This window comes from Dipodomys spectabilis, unplaced genomic scaffold (assembly GCF_019054845.1).
Source record: "Dipodomys spectabilis isolate Male_0828 unplaced genomic scaffold, ASM1905484v1 ptg000130l, whole genome shotgun sequence".
In the NCBI taxonomy this organism is placed as follows: Eukaryota; Metazoa; Chordata; class Mammalia; order Rodentia; family Heteromyidae; genus Dipodomys; species Dipodomys spectabilis.
The window spans coordinates 3,227,334-3,246,839 of NW_024870807.1; the positions used below are offsets into that span (position 1 = coordinate 3,227,334).

At 41.8% G+C, this 19,506-nt stretch overlaps 1 protein-coding gene across 5 annotated transcripts in view; it reads right to left on the bottom strand.

Annotated features, from left to right (window-relative positions):
- The window catches only part of Psme3ip1 (proteasome activator subunit 3 interacting protein 1), a 33,574-nt gene that overhangs the window by 5,659 nt on the left and 8,409 nt on the right, over positions 1 to 19,506 (bottom strand). For 3 of the 5 annotated variants that reach the window (XM_042689917.1, XM_042689918.1, XM_042689915.1), the window contains exons 2-6: positions 13,702 to 13,839; positions 12,990 to 13,088; positions 12,468 to 12,589; positions 7,565 to 7,698; positions 4,035 to 4,099 (exon numbers count right to left, since the gene is read on the bottom strand). In XM_042689917.1, coding sequence (XP_042545851.1) covers positions 4,035 to 4,099; positions 7,565 to 7,698; positions 12,468 to 12,589; positions 12,990 to 13,088; positions 13,702 to 13,828 — 547 coding nt within the window. In that variant the 5' untranslated portion in view covers positions 13,829 to 13,839. Of the gene's footprint in view, positions 1 to 4,034; positions 4,100 to 7,564; positions 7,699 to 12,467; positions 12,590 to 12,989; positions 13,089 to 13,701; positions 13,840 to 15,298; positions 15,362 to 15,438; positions 15,532 to 19,506 lie in introns of those variants that run through there. The other 2 variants (XM_042689916.1, XM_042689920.1) reach the window with 2 other exon arrangements.

Below are 19,506 nucleotides of genomic sequence, written 5' to 3' on the forward strand. Positions count from 1 at the left end.
AAAAGAAAAAAAAAAAAAGCCGAAGTGGCGCTGTGGCTTAAGTGGTAGAGCGCGCTAGCTTTGAGCTGAAGAGCTGAGGGACAGTACCCAGGCCCAGAATTCAGGCCCTCGATCAGACCCCCCCCCAAAAAAAAGTTAAAATACAGTAAAACTCATAATGATTAGAAATATAAAATCAACAGATTGAGTATTCTTACAAAAAAAAATCACTTCAAACTAGTCAAGCTCCTAGATCTAATTCTCATTTTACAAGGAACACCACAGTGAAATCTAGAATATAGGATACCACACAGAACAGACTCACTTTCTTTGCAAATACAAAAGAAACAATAACTTAAAAGAAGGAAAAGCTAGACCTGTGATCCTAGCTACTTAGGAGGCTGAGATCTGAGGATTACAGTTCAAAGCCAGCCCAAGCAGGAAAGCCCATGAGACTCCTATCTCCAAGTAACCACTAAAAAGCCTAAAGTAGAGCTGTGGTAAAATACTAGCTTTGAGCAGAAAAGCTGAGGAATAGAGTCAAGGCCCTGAGTTCTAGTGTGTATGTGTGCACATGCATGTGTGCACAGGCATGCACATACATTCATACACACAAAAACAACATTCCCAACTCAATCCAAGATTCCAACAATCTCTATCAAAGTCTTAGCTGTTACTTTGGCAGACTGATGAGCTTATTTCAAAATGGAAATAGAATAATCTTTAAAAGAACAAACTGATGGACTCATACTTCCCAATTTAAAAACTAAGCTACAAAGTAAGCATGATCAAGACTAGTAGTGGCATAAGGGCAGATGTAAAGATCAACAGAGTAGAAAACCCAGAAATGAATCCATATGTTTATAGTCAATGGTTTTTCAACAAGGAAGCCATGACAGTTCAGTGCAGGAAAGAACAACTGTCTCAACACTCCTATAGACTGGCACTGGATCCTTACTTCATGCCATATGCCTATATTCCCCAGAATTAAACAAAGATGGGGTGAAATTCTTTTAAGAAAACAGGCATAAACCTTTTTAACTTTGAATTAGTTAATGGTTTCTTACATGATACCTAAAGCACAAGAAAGATGCCACCAAAACTAAAACCTTATGCTTCAAAGGACGTTATGGAGAAAGTGAAAATATTTGCAATCATCTATCTGATTAAGTGCCCAATATTCAAAATATATAGGGAATTCTAACTTGAAGGTTGAATATATGCTTTCCTAAAGAAAAACATAAAAATGGCAAAGAGATAGATGATGATTGTCATCAATCATTAGGGAGATGCAAATCAAAACCACAATGAATCTGTGACGAAGTGCACAGCAAACTACATTTAAAAAAATCACCTCCACTATAAAAGAAATTACCCATGAGGATGTATATAATAATTTTTTTAAAAAAGAGAGAGGTAAGTATTGGTAAGGATGTAAAGAGATCAGAACCTTCATATGCTGTTGGTACAAAGGAAAAATAGTGCACTTACTTTGGAAAGTAGTAGTTTCCCAAAAAGTTAAATATACAGTTATCACATGACCTGAGACTAAAAACAGTTGCCTATACAAAAACCTGTATGCAAATATTCACAGCAGCATAATTCATATTAGCCAAAAACCCTACATGCCCAGAATAATGGGCAAACAAAATGTGTATGTTATATAAACAGGCATTAGGCAGCCACTAGTAAATAGTACTTCATGCTAAAACATGGATGAATGTTGAAAACATACTAACTTAAAAGAAGCCAAACACAAAAGAACACATAATTCTTGATTACACTGACATGAAATGGTCCAGAATGGCAAATCCACAAAGAAACTGATCAGTGGTTGCCAGTGACTAAAGAGAAGAGGGCATGCGGAGTATCTTGTTAGAGGTAAAGGCTTTCTTTTGCTTGTTGAAAACGTTTTGGAATTAGATAGCAATTGTGACGACTGCACAACCTTGTCAACACACAAAACATCACTGAGCAGTATTACTTTAACAGGCGAGTTATATTCCAGTAACTTTAAGACAATCTTTTTGAGCCAAATACAAAGGTTGGCCCTTCCTTGGATCCTTTTTTTAAACAAAACAAAACAAAACAAAACAAACTAATTTGCCAATTAAGCCAAGTGCAGTGGTACTTCACTTGTAATTCCACCACTCAGGAATCTGAGGAAGACTGCAACCTTGAAGCCAGCTAAAGCTAACAGAGACCCTATTTCCAAAATAGATAAACTAGGAAAATAATACTAACTTGACATTTGATAATTATTGTGATTATTATAGATATGGTCATGGTATTACTATTGTTAAACTAAGTTACTTTTTAGAAATATATTAAAGAATTATGAAATGATTTCTGGGATTTGCCACCAAACACCATACTTGGGAAGGTGTAAGTGAACACTGGATACATCCTACAAGCCTTTAAGGGCGCAGTGGTAAAACACATGCCTAGTGTGCATAAGGTCCCAGTTCAATCCCTTGCACCACACACACACACACACACACACACACACACACACACAAAATACACACACACACACACAAAATACACACACACACACACACACATACACACACACACTGATAGTAGGATATAGAAGTTCTTATACTGTTATTCAAACTTCTGAATCTCTTTGAAGTTATCTATAATAAAATGGGGGATTTCTTCTTTTGGGTGGTACTAGGGTTTAAACTCAGCTTTATGCTGGCCAAGCAGAAGCTCTACCTCTTTAGCGACACTTCCAGCCCTTTTTTGCTTTCATTATTTTCCAAGCAGGGTCATGCATTTTTGCCAGCGCTGGCCTGAGACCACAGTCCTCCCATCTACAGATTTCAGTGTAGTTGGCATCACAGGAACATGCTGCCACACCTAGTTTATTGACATAGGTCTTGCAAATTTTTTTGCCTGGCCTGGCCTGAAACCACAGTCCTCCAGATTTATACCTTCTGAGTAGCTAGGATTATAGAAGTGAGCCACTGTGCCCAGCAAGTACATATATGTTTGTACATACACAGAATAGGTCTGGATGGGTACATAGAAATGTATAATATTTCTTCCATGTGGAAAAGAACTAGATTGAAGACAGTGTTGGTGAAAGAGCGGCTCTTCGCTCATAGTCCTTTTTATAAGCAGATTCTAGAGCCAAAGGATAAAAGTAATAGCCATCACTGGTATTCTATGGGTCATTTTTAAAAGTGCTTTTTTTTTTTTTTTGAGATAAAGAAACATAAGCTCTGTTTTTTAGATGACCTGCTAAGTTTAATAGAGTCAGATAAAAAACAGACTTGAATTTCTCATTTCATTTTTCTTTCTTTTTTTTTTGTTGGTCATGGGGCTTCAACTCTGGGCCTGGGCGCTGTCACTCAGCTCTTCAGCTCAAGGCTAGCGCTCTACCACTTGAGCCACAGCGCCACTTCAGATTTTCTGAGTGGCTTATTGGCGATAAGAGTCTCACAACTTTCCTGCCCCAGCTGGCTTTGAACTGTGATCCTCAGATCTCAGCCTCCTGAGTAGCTAGGATTACAAGTGTGAGCCACCAGTGCCCAGCGAATTTCTCATTTCTAATCCAGTCTCTAAGAATATTCGCCTTTACTTATTTGGTGCCACTTGATATAGAAGCAGATTCATCACATAAAAATCATTAGGCAAAGCAAACGTACTCCTGGGAATTCTATTAAACTTCTAGGCTCAATCCAACCATCAGCAGGAGCTAGGCATTCAACTTCCCATGGTAGCAAACCAGGTGAAATCAAGAAACTTGACATTTGGCGGAGACAGAGACAAAGCCCTTTGTGAGAAGAGGTCATCTGACCAGGGCTTTATAAGCACTCCCAGGACAGCAATTGTCACTTTCCAGCTTCATGGCATCTAATGTATTTCTTTTGCAGGGCAGCTGCTAGCCTCAAATACAAATCTTGCTTGGTATAAAAGTTTGGAAACCAGGTTTAGGAAGGTTTGTATGAAGACAGGAATCCCCTAATTTATGAATGGAATGATCCCAGTTCCTCATCATGCTTCACAAGGTGTATGAGTAAAAGAGAAAGGAAGGTGCCACCTACCTTGGCTCTTCTCATCTGGTTCAGGGTCTGGTTTCAGTCTTTTCACACTGTTCCCACTCTCTGAGCTGTAATGAAAACACAGTAATCTCAGCTATGATCAATCTCAAGGATCAAAGCTTAAGAGAGTCATGGGCAGCCTCGGGATGCTGGAATGATCGGAAATGGAAAGCCTTTATTTGGGTTCCTAATCAAAGTTCACTTGTGTCAAAACGCCTGCTACAAACAGGAAACCAAGTAAGCAAGTGCTCAGGGTGGGCAGTGCACCAGGTTTTATCCCTAACACAGTACTGCCCTTTATACTGACTGGTCAGAAATTATGTTCATAATCTTTTTTTTTTTTTATTGTAAAGCTACTATACTGTTCATAATCTTTTGATTGGCTAATTTGAAATGGTTCAAAGTTTATCTGAGCAATCAACCAAAACCAGAATACTTGGCCAAGTATTCTGACTTGTCAGAAGTCAGCTGGTGCTCTACTGCTTGTGCCATGCTTCCAGCCCCTATAACAGCAATTCTTATAACAGGAGTGGCTTAACTAAAATAACTTCTTGTAAGATGGTGGCTACTCTTAAAGAGGCAGTGACTACCCTTAAAAAGGCAGTGCTAGATGGGTGCTGGTGGTTCACACCTGTAACTCTACTCAAGAGGCTGAGATCTGAGGACGGCAATTCAACGCTAGCCTGGGCAAACAAATCCAAGAGACTCTGATTAACCAGCAAAAAGAAGGAAGTGGAGACAAGGCATAAGTGGCAGAGTGCCAGGCATGAATGAATGAAAAAGCCAAATGAGAGTAGGAAACCCAGAGTTCAACCCCCAGAACCAGCACACACAAGCATGTGCACGCACACAGGGACACACACACACACCCCTCAATATGCATACAAGCCAGTGTAATTAAGTTAGGTATCAGTAATACATAATGAATAGCATATTTCACAGCTTCTAAGACACCACTGAATGTGTTAAAATGTGGGGTAAGAAAGAGGTTTATTTTAGAACCACTGAAATATGGTTATTTCAACACAGAAAATTTAAAATATATTTTTCAACTGTTCCTGAACCTAAGTCACATGGGAAATTTTTTAAATACTTAGAAGGAAATCTAAAACTTGCATTCAATAAAAGCTGAGGAAATTTTGTAGCACTGGAACTTATAACTGAATATGAATCAGCTAGGTACCCAACAGTTGTCTATACCAACAAAGCAAGGATCTCTCTGAAGAAGGCGTGAAATAGGTGCTGCTTCCAGTCTTCCTACACACGAGCAGCTTCAGATCTTCACCAGCCATCAGAATCAACCACAAATGTGAACAATCAAGAGTCCACACTTCAAATTAGTGCACCAATGAGGCCTGGGAATTCACATTCTTAAATTCACAGGCAAATCCATAAGCCCAGGGCGGGGGTTATTGGGAATTCCTGCCCCAAGAGGCAAAGTCATTACTTTGCTTGTGCAAAGCATGATATAGTTTCAAAACCCAAGAAGACTTCTATGCCGGTCACCAAATAAGTTAACAGAGCACTTCTGAGGTGATTTAATTAAGGTAAACAGGTAAAATACCCACTTGGTACCAGCAAGAGCAAGAGCACCACCAAGAGGTGTCTACCTGAAAAACTCTTCCTTGGCATAATCCAGTAAAACTACCCAGGTCTGAATACTAAGACTATAGCGCTTGTGTAGCAACTTAGTGAGTTCTTGTTTTGTTTTGCTTTGTTTTGATGTCAGTCATGGGACTCGAACTTGGCCTGAGCTCTATTCCTCAGCTCTTCAGCTCATAGCGAGGGCTCTCCCACTTGAGCCACAGTGCCACTTCCTTAGTGAGTTCTTGCAAGGAGTGATTCATAGCTGTGGGCCCTTTTCAGGCTACTCATCCTCCCCTCGCCTCTGCTGTACCACGACATTTTACATGTAGGCAATGTTCTTAGGAACATCTGCGGCAGATGGCTGATGTGCCAAACCCCAAGACTGCATCAATACACTCCTTTCAAAACACATGGCTAGCTGCCAATATGCCATATTGATTTTCCTAATAGACTACACTTAAACTTAACATCATTTTGCTCATGGTCTGGTTGGTCCAACTGATTCAACCACTCTATACCATTTTAGGTCTTGAAAAGGGAGAAGGAGCATAAGAAAGAAGTTAGCAAAATCTCTGGGTAGTACTACCACCCCCCCACATCAATCAAACTGAGCCACAGCCAGGTCTGTAACCCTGTCACAGCTGCCACATTCTTTTAATGTCTTTGAAGCAGCTGTTCACTCTGCTTGGGATGTTCTCGCTCTTATTTATCAAAGCCCTAGTGTCCTACCCAATCAGCATCTTTTTCTTGTCTTTTGTTGTTGTTGTTGGCTGTAGGGCTCAGGGCCAGGGCACTGTCCCTGAGTCTGTTTGTGCTCAAAGCTAGCACTCTACCACTTGAGCCACAGTGCTACTTCTGGTTTTCTGGTAGTTAACTGGAGATAACAGTCTCGTGGACTTTTCTGCCCAGGCAGGCTTTGAACTGCTATCCTCAGAGCTAAGCCTCTTGAGAACCTAGGATTATAGGTGTGAGCCACTGGCACTTGGCTTTTTTGTTTTGTTTTATTTTTGAAAGTAAAACTATACGTAGTCTAAGACTATATGTAGTCATACACACACACAGTCTATATATATAGTCTAAGACTATACGTAACACAGAGTCTATATAGTAGGCTAAGACTATACGTAGTCTAAGCTAACCTGGAACTCACAATCCTCCTGCCTCCACCTCCTCAGGGCTGGAATTATAAATATGTGCCATTATACTATACCTGGCTTCAAGCATCATGTTTCAAATGCTGTCCCTAGCTAGACCTCACACATCTCCGAGCAGAATACATTCTTCTTTCTTGTATTCATTACCCTCTAACAGTCCCTGCTTCAAGCATGCTGCTTCATGTGCCTAGCAACAGGCTCAAATACTGAGTTCCTGCTCTTCTACCATTGTGTGATCCTGAACAAAAGTTCTCAACCTCTCCAATTGTCAGGCTTCCCATTAGTATGACAGGAATTATAATAATCTGTAGTAAAGTTATCAATAAGGAAAGGAGTAAATAAGAGCTTGCACAGGAAGCAAGACCAACTTTATGATGTTAAAAATGGTCAAACAGGGGCTAGGAGGGTGGCTCAGTGGTACAGCATTTGCCTTGCATACATGAGGCCCTGGGTTCGATTTCCCAGCACCACATAAGCAAAAAGAAAAAAAACTGGAAGTGGCGCTGTGGCTTAAGTGGTAGAGCGGTAGCCTTGAGCTGAAGAGCTAAGGGACAGCACCCAGGCCCAGAGTTCAGGCCACACGACCGGACCCCCCCCCCCAAAAAAAAAAGGTCAGACACACAAGGGTCAAAGGCTACAAGAGATACCAAATCTGAAAGGAAGAGAATTGTAGACACTGAAGAAGCTTTCCAGAGACATAGGCTGAGTAACCGCTTGCTCTAGATATCACTACAAGTACAGTTAGCAGGGGACAAGGCCAGAGGGAGGTTCATTGTATGAGTGCCGGCTGACCTCTTATGCTTCACAGCTCCTGCCAACAGCTTCGCCTGGGAGAACTTGTTCTTGGTTTCTATGGGTTTCACAGCCAGTTTCTTCTCCGTTTCTTTCTTATTTTCTGTGGAATTACCCACCTTGTTGAGATTACTGTGAGTTACAGGTTAAGGTTCAAACTAAACAAAGGAAGAGCAGCCACAAGGCCATCAAACCCCTCCAAACCATCATGTTTGGCCTACTTACACAAATAACCCAAAGGAAGATAGCATAATCAAGGCCAAAATACCAGGGAAACAACTTTTTCCTCTCATTTAAAATGATCATCTAAGTATAGCCAGAAACCCATTGTAACTGATAACACGGTCAATATCATGCCTGAGGGGAAAACAAAGATACTAAGGAATAAAAGGAAAGGGGTTGGGAGAAGTGGCTTCTCAGCAAATAGGAGCTTCCTCCTTTGTGGGGTGAATCTGCGTTGTGTACAATGTCCTCATGACCGCAGGGGCCCTCAGTTTCCACCAAACTCCTAATGCTCTGCTGCAAGAACACAAGCAATATCGAACTACTGCTGTGCCCCTGGGTCTGTTTAAGGCTCTCTCTTAAATTGATTTCAATGAGGGAAGAAATTTTATGCAAAGAGGCTGTTTTAAAAAAGATAAGCAGGGACTGGGAATATGGCTTAGTGGTAGAGTGCTTGCCTAGCATGCATAAAGCCCTGGGTTTGATTCCTCAGTAGGACCTAAATAGAAAAAGCCAGAAGTGGTGCTGTGGTTCAAGTGGTAGAGCCCTAGTCTTGAGCACAGAGAGGCTCAGGGACAGAGCTCAGGCCCTGAATTCAAGCCCCAGGACTGGCAAAAAATAAAAACGGAAAAACAAACATAAGCAGGGTTGGGTGTGCGTGTACACACCTGAAATCCCAGCACTCAGAAATCTGGGGCAGGAGTTCCAGGCCAACCTGGGCTTCATGGTGAGACCCTATCTCAGAAAAGAATGGGGGGGGGAGTGCACACGCATACATGCATACACACACACACACACACACACACACACACACACACACACACACACACACACACACACACACACACACACACGGGGGAGGGGGCGGTGCGGGGAGCATAAAAAGTATATGTCACCTCATTTTTCATTCCTGGGCCCAATCTTGCTGCACAAGGTTGGACATTGCTGTTTTCTTCACAGCTCCTCACCCCTTACCACCACCCCACCCCTGAACATTCCTTATGTTCTTTTGCACACTACTAGAGAGCAGCTAAGAAGTCTAGATACCAAGTTGCCATTGTGCATTACTGGAACAACAGTGACATCTAGTGCCCAAGAAACCTGAGAAGCAGCCCAAAGCCGCAAGAGACATCATCAGTTGAGCATGTCTGTCTTTGTATTTTCCAACCAAAAAAAAAAAAAAAGGATTGGTTCAATGAGACATTTTAAAACATTTGTTTCACTAGACATAATATAGAATATAGTATGAAAATGGAACTATATAAATTAAGGGGATGGGTGGGTTTGGGAGATGCCAGTGAATGATGAAAGAGGTGACACTGATCAAGATATATTGTGCTCACAAACTGACATGTTGAATTGAAACCTCTTTGTCCAACTACTTAAAAGATAATTTCTTAAAAATACAGAATTTGAGGCTGGGAAGGTGGCTCAGTGGTAGAGTGCTTGCCTTGCATGCATGAGGCCCTGGGTTCGATTCTTCAGCACCACATAAGCAGAAAAAAACGGAAGTGGTGTCATGGTTCAAGTGGTAGCGTGCTAGCCTTGAGCTGAAGAGCTAAGGGACAGAGCCCTGGCCTAGAGTTCAAGCCCCACAACTGACAAAAAAAATTAAAAATAAAAACAAATAACTTAAAAAGATATTATACAATATTGTTAAATATTAGGTTAGCATAAGAATAAACCAACAAGATCTGTTCTATTTACATGGCACAAACTACATCGTATTTGTATTCAGTGGTATCACATTACAAATTGTTTCATGGGGGTGTAGCTCAGTGGAAAAGTACCTGTCTAGTATGTGACAGGAAGCCCTGGGTTTATCCCCAGTACTGCAAAAAAATAAAATGTATCATGTTATGCGCAAATGTAAGAGCCAGATCCAAATCTAGAGATCTTATAAACAATATCAGGTCCTTCTACTCCTATCTCCACATGTCTCTGGCTACTGGCATGTTTCTTCAGTTTTTCTAAACAAGCAGAACTTTCCAGTTACCTTTGGAGTCTCTTCAATGCTGCACTGAAATGGTACAGAACAGCAAAGTGTTTGTTCTTTCTTTCCTTTGAGTTGAAAACTGAAGGGCTTCTCACATTCACAGCCCTGCTATCCAGAATGTCCTCTGGGGGACATTCTGTCTTATTTGTTAGACTGCTGTAAAACAAGACAAAATTCAACTGAGAGGTGCAATTAGCGTATTCCCTCACAGGAAAAAACCCAAAAACACGTAACTGCCTTGTTCTACAAATGTCAGCATTTAATAGTTATTCTGGGGTCCATCAGGGCAGGAGTGAAGGGGGTGCAGAAGACTCAATCTCAGTGCTTCAGTGGAGACAAAGATGTAACTTAGACCAACAACTATCTCCACATTGCACCTAAATGCCACTGACAAACTGAGACTATGAGCCAGGACTTCTGTTGCCAGTTCAGATCTACATATAACTCCAGGGACTCTGTCCACATTTGTTCCTTTTTATCCTTCCTTCCCTTTCTCTTTCTTTCTTCCCTTTTTCTTTCATTTCCTTCCTTTCTTCTCCCCTCATCTATTTTTGTTTATTGGTCATGGGGCTTGAACTCAGGGCCTGGGTACTGTTCCTGAGCTTCTTTTGTTCAAGGCTAGAGCTCCATCCTGTTGAGCTACAGCTCTATTTCCATCCTGCTCACTCTGGCTTTATAACTGCAGTCCTCAGATCTCAGCCTCCTGAGTAGCTAGGATTACAGGTGTGAGCCACCAGCACACAGCTCTCTTTCTTTCTGAGATAGGATCTCAATATGTAGCCCAGGCTGCCCCTAAACTCATAATCCTCCAACCTTAGACTGCTAAGGTTGGGATTACAGGTATTTACCACACCTAGCTCCCTCCTGAAATCTCTTGAATACTCCTGGGTATGAAAATGCCAATTAACATATGCAAGCCACATGATGAATTCTAGAGAGAATTCCTAAAGGGAAGCCTATTCAAACACAATAGTAGTAATGAGGCTATTCAACCTATAAGCTGGCAATCGTTAGGATGACCGTATCAGTGTCCTGCTAGTCACTTGTTCACATATTTACTATATAGCAGGCACTAGGTAAATCAGTAGTGACCAAGTCCTGGCATTTTTTTTGTTTGGTTGTCCTAGAGTTTGAACTCAGGGCCTTGTGCTTATGAGGCAGGCTGTCTACCACTGAGACATGCCTCTAGCTCCAAGTCCTGATTCCGATAGAGCTTACTTTAACTTTACATTTCAAAAAGAAATAAAACCAACCAGAAAAAGTGAAGATTTTCAGACAGTAACTAGTGCTATTTTTAAAATTATATTACAGAGCTAGGCTACAGCCAATGGTATGGCAAGTGCAAAGCATGTACAAAGCCTTGGGTTCTATCCCCAGCACAAAGAAGAAAAGTTGTAACAGATAGCAATGGAGTGGGGACAATGGAATTGGGTACTTAGGGGAGGAGTCAGAGAGGGAATGGTGAGCTGAGACCTGAGTGCCATGAAATGTTAGTCTTGTAAAATATGAGGGCAGAACATTGCAGACCAAGGAAACAGTAAAAGCTTGAGGTGTTGAACTAGAATCAAAGTTCAATGTGAGAGAGGAAGTAGAAGACTAGAAGAATGGAATACAGGTAACACGAGGAAGAGTGGTTTGACCTCACAAGAGCATTGGCTGGCTTAAATCATGTGGACTACAATGAAGAAGGTAACTTCAGGTTTGGTCAAGTGGTTGCCTAGAATGCAGGAGGTCCTGGATTCAATCACCAGTATTGGGGGTGGGGGGCGGGTTGGGGGAAGACTGTAGACTTAAGTATAAAGGAAGTCAGAGTGTTTCAAGTAAGAAAGTGACAGGATGCCTTGTAGATTTTTTAAAGGTCTTTTTGCAGTCTAAGGAACAGATTGCAAGAGGATGAAAGTAGAAACAGAAACTAGATGGTCAGAGTGTCCATAACTACTACAGTGACAATAGAGACAACAAGAATTAGATTCTGAGAACATTTTGAAAGTTTTTAGCCCAGGCATCTGGAAGTAGAAGAGCACTAGTTACTGAGACTAGAGACTAGGAAGACCATATAAAGAGACTACAGTGGAGGGCAGTGATAGGGCAGAAGTATATGGTATTGAACTGAAATTCTGACTCAGCCACGTTACATTTGCCTATTAAGACCTTCAAGCTGGGCCTGATGATGCACGTCTTGTAACTTTAGGGCTTGAAGCAGGAGCACTATACAATGAGACCCTGTCTGAAGTAATTTTTGTTGCTCTTCTATAGAGACAAAGCACACTGTACCAAGAGGAAAGTCTTACTGAGAACAGAGGAGATATACTGTAAGTCAATTTTTTTTTCAACAAAATGACTTTCAGTATTTCAATGAACACTGATATGTATAGCCTGAAAAAAAATTAACAGAGTGTAGTTGTGAAACATGTCCTTTTTAGACTCAGAAGCAGTTTCTCCCTGGATGAGGTTGACTGAATTGCCCATCTGTCTCTCTAATCCCACATGGCAAGAATACTCTGCTCTGACTTTGAGGATTTATGCCTTCAGTTAATCCTAAAGGATGTGAATTTTTTATTACAACACACTCCACAAATGACTGCCAGTTATTCATTTAGTGGCAGGTACCAGTGTTGGAAGAGACTTTAGAGATCACCACATGGAAAGTGACACATGACAGGTTTCTCAAAGTACAAAGGATATTCTGTATTCCTTCAGTTCTTTCAATTCTTCTTCTCTTCGCTGCTTTTCTATTAGTTCCTGCTGCCGAGAAACCTCATCAAGGAAGTTGGTCTCATCTTCATCTAAGCCTCTTACCATGTTCTCTGAGGAAAAAATTAAACAAGGATCACTGTGCAGGCTAAGGAGCAAAGACAGTCTTTTCTGACTTTTTCTTTTTCCTAATAAACAGTAAGTCTTTAGAGGTTTAGAAAACAGAACTTTTAAACATCATGGCTTTTGAATAGATTAGCATAGCATAAAATTAAGACATTTCTCCCATTACTAGATATTAACAGATATTAGCAGAGAATTAAAATGGTATCTTGAGCTCTAAACAAAAATATTCAATGTGCTTCTGAAGGCAGTCTCTTTCCCACCAAATGAGAATCTGGAGACTAGGTAATCAAGACAATTCCATTGCTAATTAGAAAGAGTGTTGCACGAGGCAAAAGTGCATCAAAAGGCCCAGTGGAGTCCCCCAACTGTGTATATTCTGAAGCTTACTGAATTTGAACTGCTCCTCATACTCCTGCTGCTTTCTGTCCTTCTGCTCCTGCAGCCGTTCATATAGAGACCGAGGGTCATAAACCTCCTCTGGACATTCTGAAAGGAAAATGAGGAAAGGAAAGGGAATGAAAGAAGATACTTCAGAATTATGTCATATTATTTTGGAATCCCAAGACTTGTACAGATAACAGCAAGAACTGAGGAGATAAGAAAAATAACACAAAGTCCACAACTTCCCTTTGCACCTGAGAGGGGCAAGCAGTTCTCAAAGCCATTTGTCATGTCAACAGAGCCTGAGACAGCTCAATGGAAGTGCAGCCAGACCAAACCCTCCACACATGGATCCACCTTCAAGGAACGTACAGGCTGGCAGAATTTCCTGGAAGCTGTGTGGTGGAGAGCATCCTGGTTCTGCTATATAAACCTTACACAGGCTGCTTCACCCTCTGGGCCGGGGTCGTCGTCTCTCAAGTGAGGACGATTAGCACCTCCTTGACAGGGTTGTTGTAAGGATTAAGATTATTATGCTGAGTGGCACTGTAGCTCAAGTGGTAGAGCGCTGGCCTTGAGCTGAAGAGCTGAGGGACAGCGCCCAGGCCCAGAGTTCAGGCCCAGAGTTCAAGCCCCACGACAGACCCCCCCCCCCCAAAAAAAAAAAAAAGAGAGAGAGAGATTATTATGCTGAATGTCTAGGTACAGGTCTACACACCTTCTGGATCTTCAGGTTTTCGAACTTTCTCCCATTCTTCTTGCCTCCTTTTGCGCCGTTCATCTAGTTCTGCCTCGGACACAAACCTCTTTTTGATGACAAGGTTACCGTCATCTCCTCCATCCATAATGGGACAGTCTGTACAAAGAGGAGAGGGGAGAGAGAGAAAAGAAGGAGAGAGGAAAAAGAGGAGAGGAGAAAGGGGAGGGGGGGGAGGGAAGGAGGGAGGGAGAGGGAGGAAGGAGGGAGGGAGGGAGGAGAGACTGCAATTAAAATTCCAAAGAGAAACAAGATTTAGCTCTGGCTCACCCAAAAATCGACTTTTAAATTTTTCTTCCAGTTTTTTTGGGGTCATGGAGCCTAGGCTCTGTCCCTGAGCTTATTTTTACTCAAGGCTAGTGCTCTACCACTTGAGCCACAGTGCCACTCCTGGCCTTTTTTCTGAGTAGTTCATTGGAGATTAAGAGTCTCATGGACTTTCTTGCCAAGGCCGGCTTCAAACCACAATCCTCAGATCTCAGCCTCCTGAGTAGCTAGGATTACAGGCATGAGCTACCATTGCCTGACTGTCAGGTAGTTTTTATTAACATCTATTCTATCTACAAAGCCAGCGAGAATCTGGAGTAATTCTCACTACCTGGTGTTCCCACAGTAAACCTTACGTCTGCAGTTCTCTCTGTCCTTCTATTCTAATCAAATTGGCCTCCTGGGCACCTCACCTTTTCCCTAGTTCTCACTGGACTTTAATTTCTGCGCCTCTTTTTCTTGGGGGGGGGGGGCAGCTGATACTGGGATTTGAACTCAGGATTCAAATTCACTAGGCAGGCATTCTACAGCTGGGCCATACCTTTTTTGCACTGGTTATTTATAGTTTTGCAAGTACTAGAACTCAGGGCCTTGTACTCATTTGGCTTGCTTCATCAGCTCTGCCACTTGAACCATGTCTCCAGCCCAGTATTCTGCTAGTTATTTTGGAGATGGAGTCTCATAGACTTTCCTGCCTAAGCTGGTTTCAAACCATGATCTTCCAGATCTCAGCCCCTTGAGTAATTACAGGTATGAGCGACCAGCATCTGGCTTGCATTGGAGATATATATTTGGGGGGCAGAAGGGGTGAGTTGTGAGGCTTGAACTCAGGGCCTGGGGCCTGTCCCTGAGCTTTTTTGCTCAAGGCTAGTGTTCTACCACTTTGAGCCACAGTTCTACGTCTGATTTTCTGGCAGTTAATTGGAGTTAAGAGTCTCACAGACTTTCCTGTCCAGGCTGGCTCTGAACCATGATCCTCAGATCTCAGCCTCCTGAGTAGTTAGGATTACAGGAATGAGCCACCAGTCCCTGGCTTGCATTGGATATATTGAAGGGTCTCTCTTTTTACCCAGGTCTATGCCTAGACTGATTCTTCCTACTTTATACTTTTTGTCATAGATAGGATGACAGGTAAGTCCCACCATGCCCAGCTTCTACTGAAATGAGGCCTCATGCATTCTTCTGCCTAGGGTTGGCCTGAACAACAATCTTCCCAATCTTAACCTCCTACGTAGCTGGGAGAACATGCTTGAACCACCATACCCAGCTACTAGTTGAGGAAGGGTCTCACCTGGGCTGGCCTTGAAATATTATCATCCCAATTTTAGCAACTGGGATTGCGGGTGCATCTGGCACTCAGTTTTCTTTCACATGTAATATTATAGCTTCCTGAAAGTTGTCCCAGAGATGTGACACGATCCTGATTTTTACCTGATCTTGCTTCCAGAGAGATTCAGACAGAGAACCTTAGGTTCTCAAAGACTTAGTGATGGGTTCCAGTCTGTAGAGCAGGAAATGACAGGCCTAGGGGTACACAAACCATACATGGGGAGAGTAAGACTAGAAGAATCTGGATCTGCCAACTTCTAGTATAGGCTGACTCCTTAAATCTGGCCTGACTTTGTTCTGTTATTGCACATTATTCCTTTTTTTTTTTTTTTTGCTTTGTGTCAGTCCTGGAGCTTGAACTCAGGCCCTGGGCACTGTCCTTGAGCTTCTTTTGCTTAAGGCTAGCACTCTACTACTTGAGCCACTGTATCACTTCTGGGGGGGGGGGGGGGGGGGGGAGAGAACCCAGGGCTTCATAATGAAGGTAAGTACTCTACGACTAAGCCACATTCCCAGCCCAACACAATATCTCACTCCCTCAACAATCTCAACTATGTTATGCATTTTGGGGAAATGAGGGCTGGGGTTTAAACCCCATGTCTTGTGCCATTTATCCAGCCCTTTTTGTTTTTGCTAATTTTTGGTTAGGGTCTCATGTTTTTCCTGGAGAAAGTCTTGGCCACAATCTTCCTAGCCATGCCTTCTGAGTAGCTGGATGTACTTCCATCACACCTAAATTATTTTTGTTAAGGTTGGGGGTCTCCTTAACATTTTTCCAGGACTAGCCTTAAACTGTAATCCTCCAGACCTCACTCGCTTTTAATGATGCAGAAGATTCCCAAATCTCTTCTCCCTATATATCTACCTGAACCTGAATTCAGAGAAGAGGGGAGAAGGAAACAGAAGAATATGTATTGTTCCTTTTATAGTAAACCTCTCTGACAGGGTGACAACAACCAAGATGCACTGTCCACATAAATGGAGATGCTAAATTGAAATCCCTTTATATACTATTTGATGATGATTTTTTCCCCTAAATTACTTTATAACTTTGTTTTAAAGGTGATATACAGTAGGGTTACCTTTAGATACATCAGTTAAGATGTACATTTTCTATTGCATAGTATCATCTATTCCCTCATTCTCACTGAAGTTAATTTTTAAAAAGAAAATGAGTAAACCTCCTTCTGCCTTTCCTTTCAATTCCATTTGCTTTTAGAATTCATGCTCTACTCAGACATGCTACATGATATTTACAACAATATTCTCTAACAAGGAGGCACATACTCAATCCAAAGTTCAGATGCCTCCACCAACAAGAACAATAAAATTAATTATGACTAATTTGTCTGCTACCACAAAAATAAAATTCAAAAAATATTCTCCAATTCATGGCTGGCACTCTACCACTTGAGCCTTATCTCTGGTTCTAGCTTTTTCCTGGGTAGCTTGAGGACAATGTCTCAAATTTTTCTACCTGGTCTGGCTTTGAACCTCAATCCTCAGACCTCAGTATCCTGAGTAGCTAAGTATGAGACACTGGCTCCTGGCCCATGTGCTACATACTTTTTTTTTTTTTTAATGTATGCGAAAACATCTCCACATATAAGGATGGTTTACAGATAAAGAAGTTGAGGCCTAGAGAAGTTAGTTAGGTCACTTGTGTGAGATATAGGTGGTGAATGGCTTGAGCTAAGATTCAAATCCAGGCTTATGTGGAATATTCACACTCTTACCCACTTCATATCCTCTTCCCCAGAAACCACTAAACTTTGGTTGAAAGTTGAGTTCTTCCTACATCAGTTCCCTGTGCCGAGAATGCTCACAAAACATTTTTATTCCGTAAGATAGATGTGGAATTTGGGGCAAATCCAAACTTTCAGAACGAAAGATATTATCTCTGCCTGAATCCTACTATTGAGGTTTTAGTTCACTGTATCAACAATGAGAGAGAATTGGGAAAATTACTTCAGAGAAAACTAAACCAACTGCCAGAAGCTGTTGCTCCTACCTAAGACCCAGTCTGGACATTTCTGATTTAGTAGCACAATGTCTCCAGCCAGACTTACTATAAAAAAAGAGTTTTTCAGTTTCTATGTCAAAGCCAAAAATTCCTCAAGCTCTGCACAACTACCTCTTAGGAAATAAGAGCCAACAATTCTTATTTAATGTCCCTGGCAGAGAAAATGTAAACTATGTCAGGCTCTGATGGACAGGACACAAACCCTCACTTTGCCTCTTTCTTATCATAACTGTCTGCTGTCCTTTTTATACTGTATTAGCTGTCTGACTTTCTCTCCTTACCCCTTGATCCTGGTCAATAATTCTGAGTATGACAGGTCCTTCCAACCCACCTGATAGATGACACTCCACTGGCATCTGAATTTGACCCAAGTTTAAAAGTTCAACATGGACCATCAGCTTGGTTCTCGGGCATCAGTTTTTGTTTAGATTGAGCTGAGATCTGTTTCCCTACACATTTCATACATAAATTCAATTCACAGAGGTGACACAAATTGAGTGGAATTTTTTCCAACAAGACAAGACTTCAATTGTTTGAAGACAACTCCCACATTCCTCTTAACGGTTGCTTTTCTGAGCCAAACTTTCCTTGTTGCTTTATTTTTAGAAATAGAGAGAAGCCGGGCACTGGTGGCTCATGCCTGTAATCCTAGCTACTCAGGAGGCTGAGATCTGAGGATCCCGATTCAAAGCCAGCCTGGGCAGGAAAGACCGTGAGACTCCTATCTCCAATAAACCACTAGAAAGCCAGAAGTGGCGCTGGAAGAGCTGAGGGACAGTGCCCAGGCCCAGAGTTCAAGCCCCACCACTGACAAAAAAAAAAAAAAAAAAAAAGGAGAGAAATAAGCATTTCATAGCAGTGACTTCATCAGATTGTATACTTGATTTAAATCTCTCCACTCTCATGTTTTTGTTTTGTTTTTTGTTTTGTTTTGTTTTTTTTTTGTTTTTTTGCCAGTCCTGGGGCTTGAACGCCATCTCTGAGCCTCTTTGTGCTCAAGGCTAGCACTTTACCACTTGAGCCACAGTGCTATTTGCAGCCTTTTCTGAATAGTTTATTGGAGATAAGAATCTCACAAGCTTTCCTGCCTAGGCTGGCTTCCAACCATGATCAGATCTCAGCCTCCTGAGTAGCTAGGATTAGAGGCATCAGCCACTTGTGCCCAGCTCACTCTCATGTATTTTTAAAAATGAAAACAATACATATTCTGAAAAAGAAATCTTCCAACAGGCCAAAAGAAAATCTAGAATAGGAGTTTGGTTTTGAAATAGAAGTTTTAGAGGAGTAAGAATCTTCCTAGTATTTATGAATCATTTGGAAAAAGTCAAACTTACAGATTCTAAGAAATGCTTCTTATTCTTTATGAGCTTTCTCCAGTAATAACCAAAAAGTATTCACCTTCTATACAAGTGGAGGTAGTATGCACTATCCTCTTTCATTTACAAAGCTAACAATCACAAGTATTTAGTGAAAATAAGGAAAAAAGTAATAGAGAAACTATTTCCCATCAGCTCTTAAAAAATCCCAAAAATAATTCCCGAAAATCCTGCTACAAGGTTAAAACTGATGAATACTTTTTCCTCTCTCTCCTCTCCCTCTCTTTCAATATACAGTCCAGGCTGGGTTCAAACTCATGGTTCTCCTGACTCACACTGGTTAAATGCTAAGTGCTGACATTACAGGACTATGCTAACCTTCCCAGCTCTGAAAGTCTATAGTTTAAAAGGAATTATCTTAAACAGACTGGGCTATCCATCTCTTTTGGGGGTTGGGTAGGGGATGAGAGAGGGTCCTGTTATATAGTCCAGGTTGGCCTCAAACTCATAATCCTCCTGCCCCAGCCTCCAGACTAGTGGGATGGCAGGTGTTCTATCACACTCAGATCATCTATTTTTCTTTTTGTTTTTTTTTTTTTTGGGGGGGGGGGGGCGGGGGTCCAGTTGTGGGGCCTGAACTCTGGGCCTAGGCGCTGTCCCTCAGCTCTTCAGCTCAAGGCTAGAGCTCTACCACTTGAACCACAGCGCCACTTCCGACTTTTTTCTTTTTGCTTATGTGGTGCTGAGGAATCGAACCCAGGGCCTCAGGCATGCAAGGCAAGCGCTCTACCACTGAGCCACCTTCCCAGCCCATGATCATCTATTTTTCAA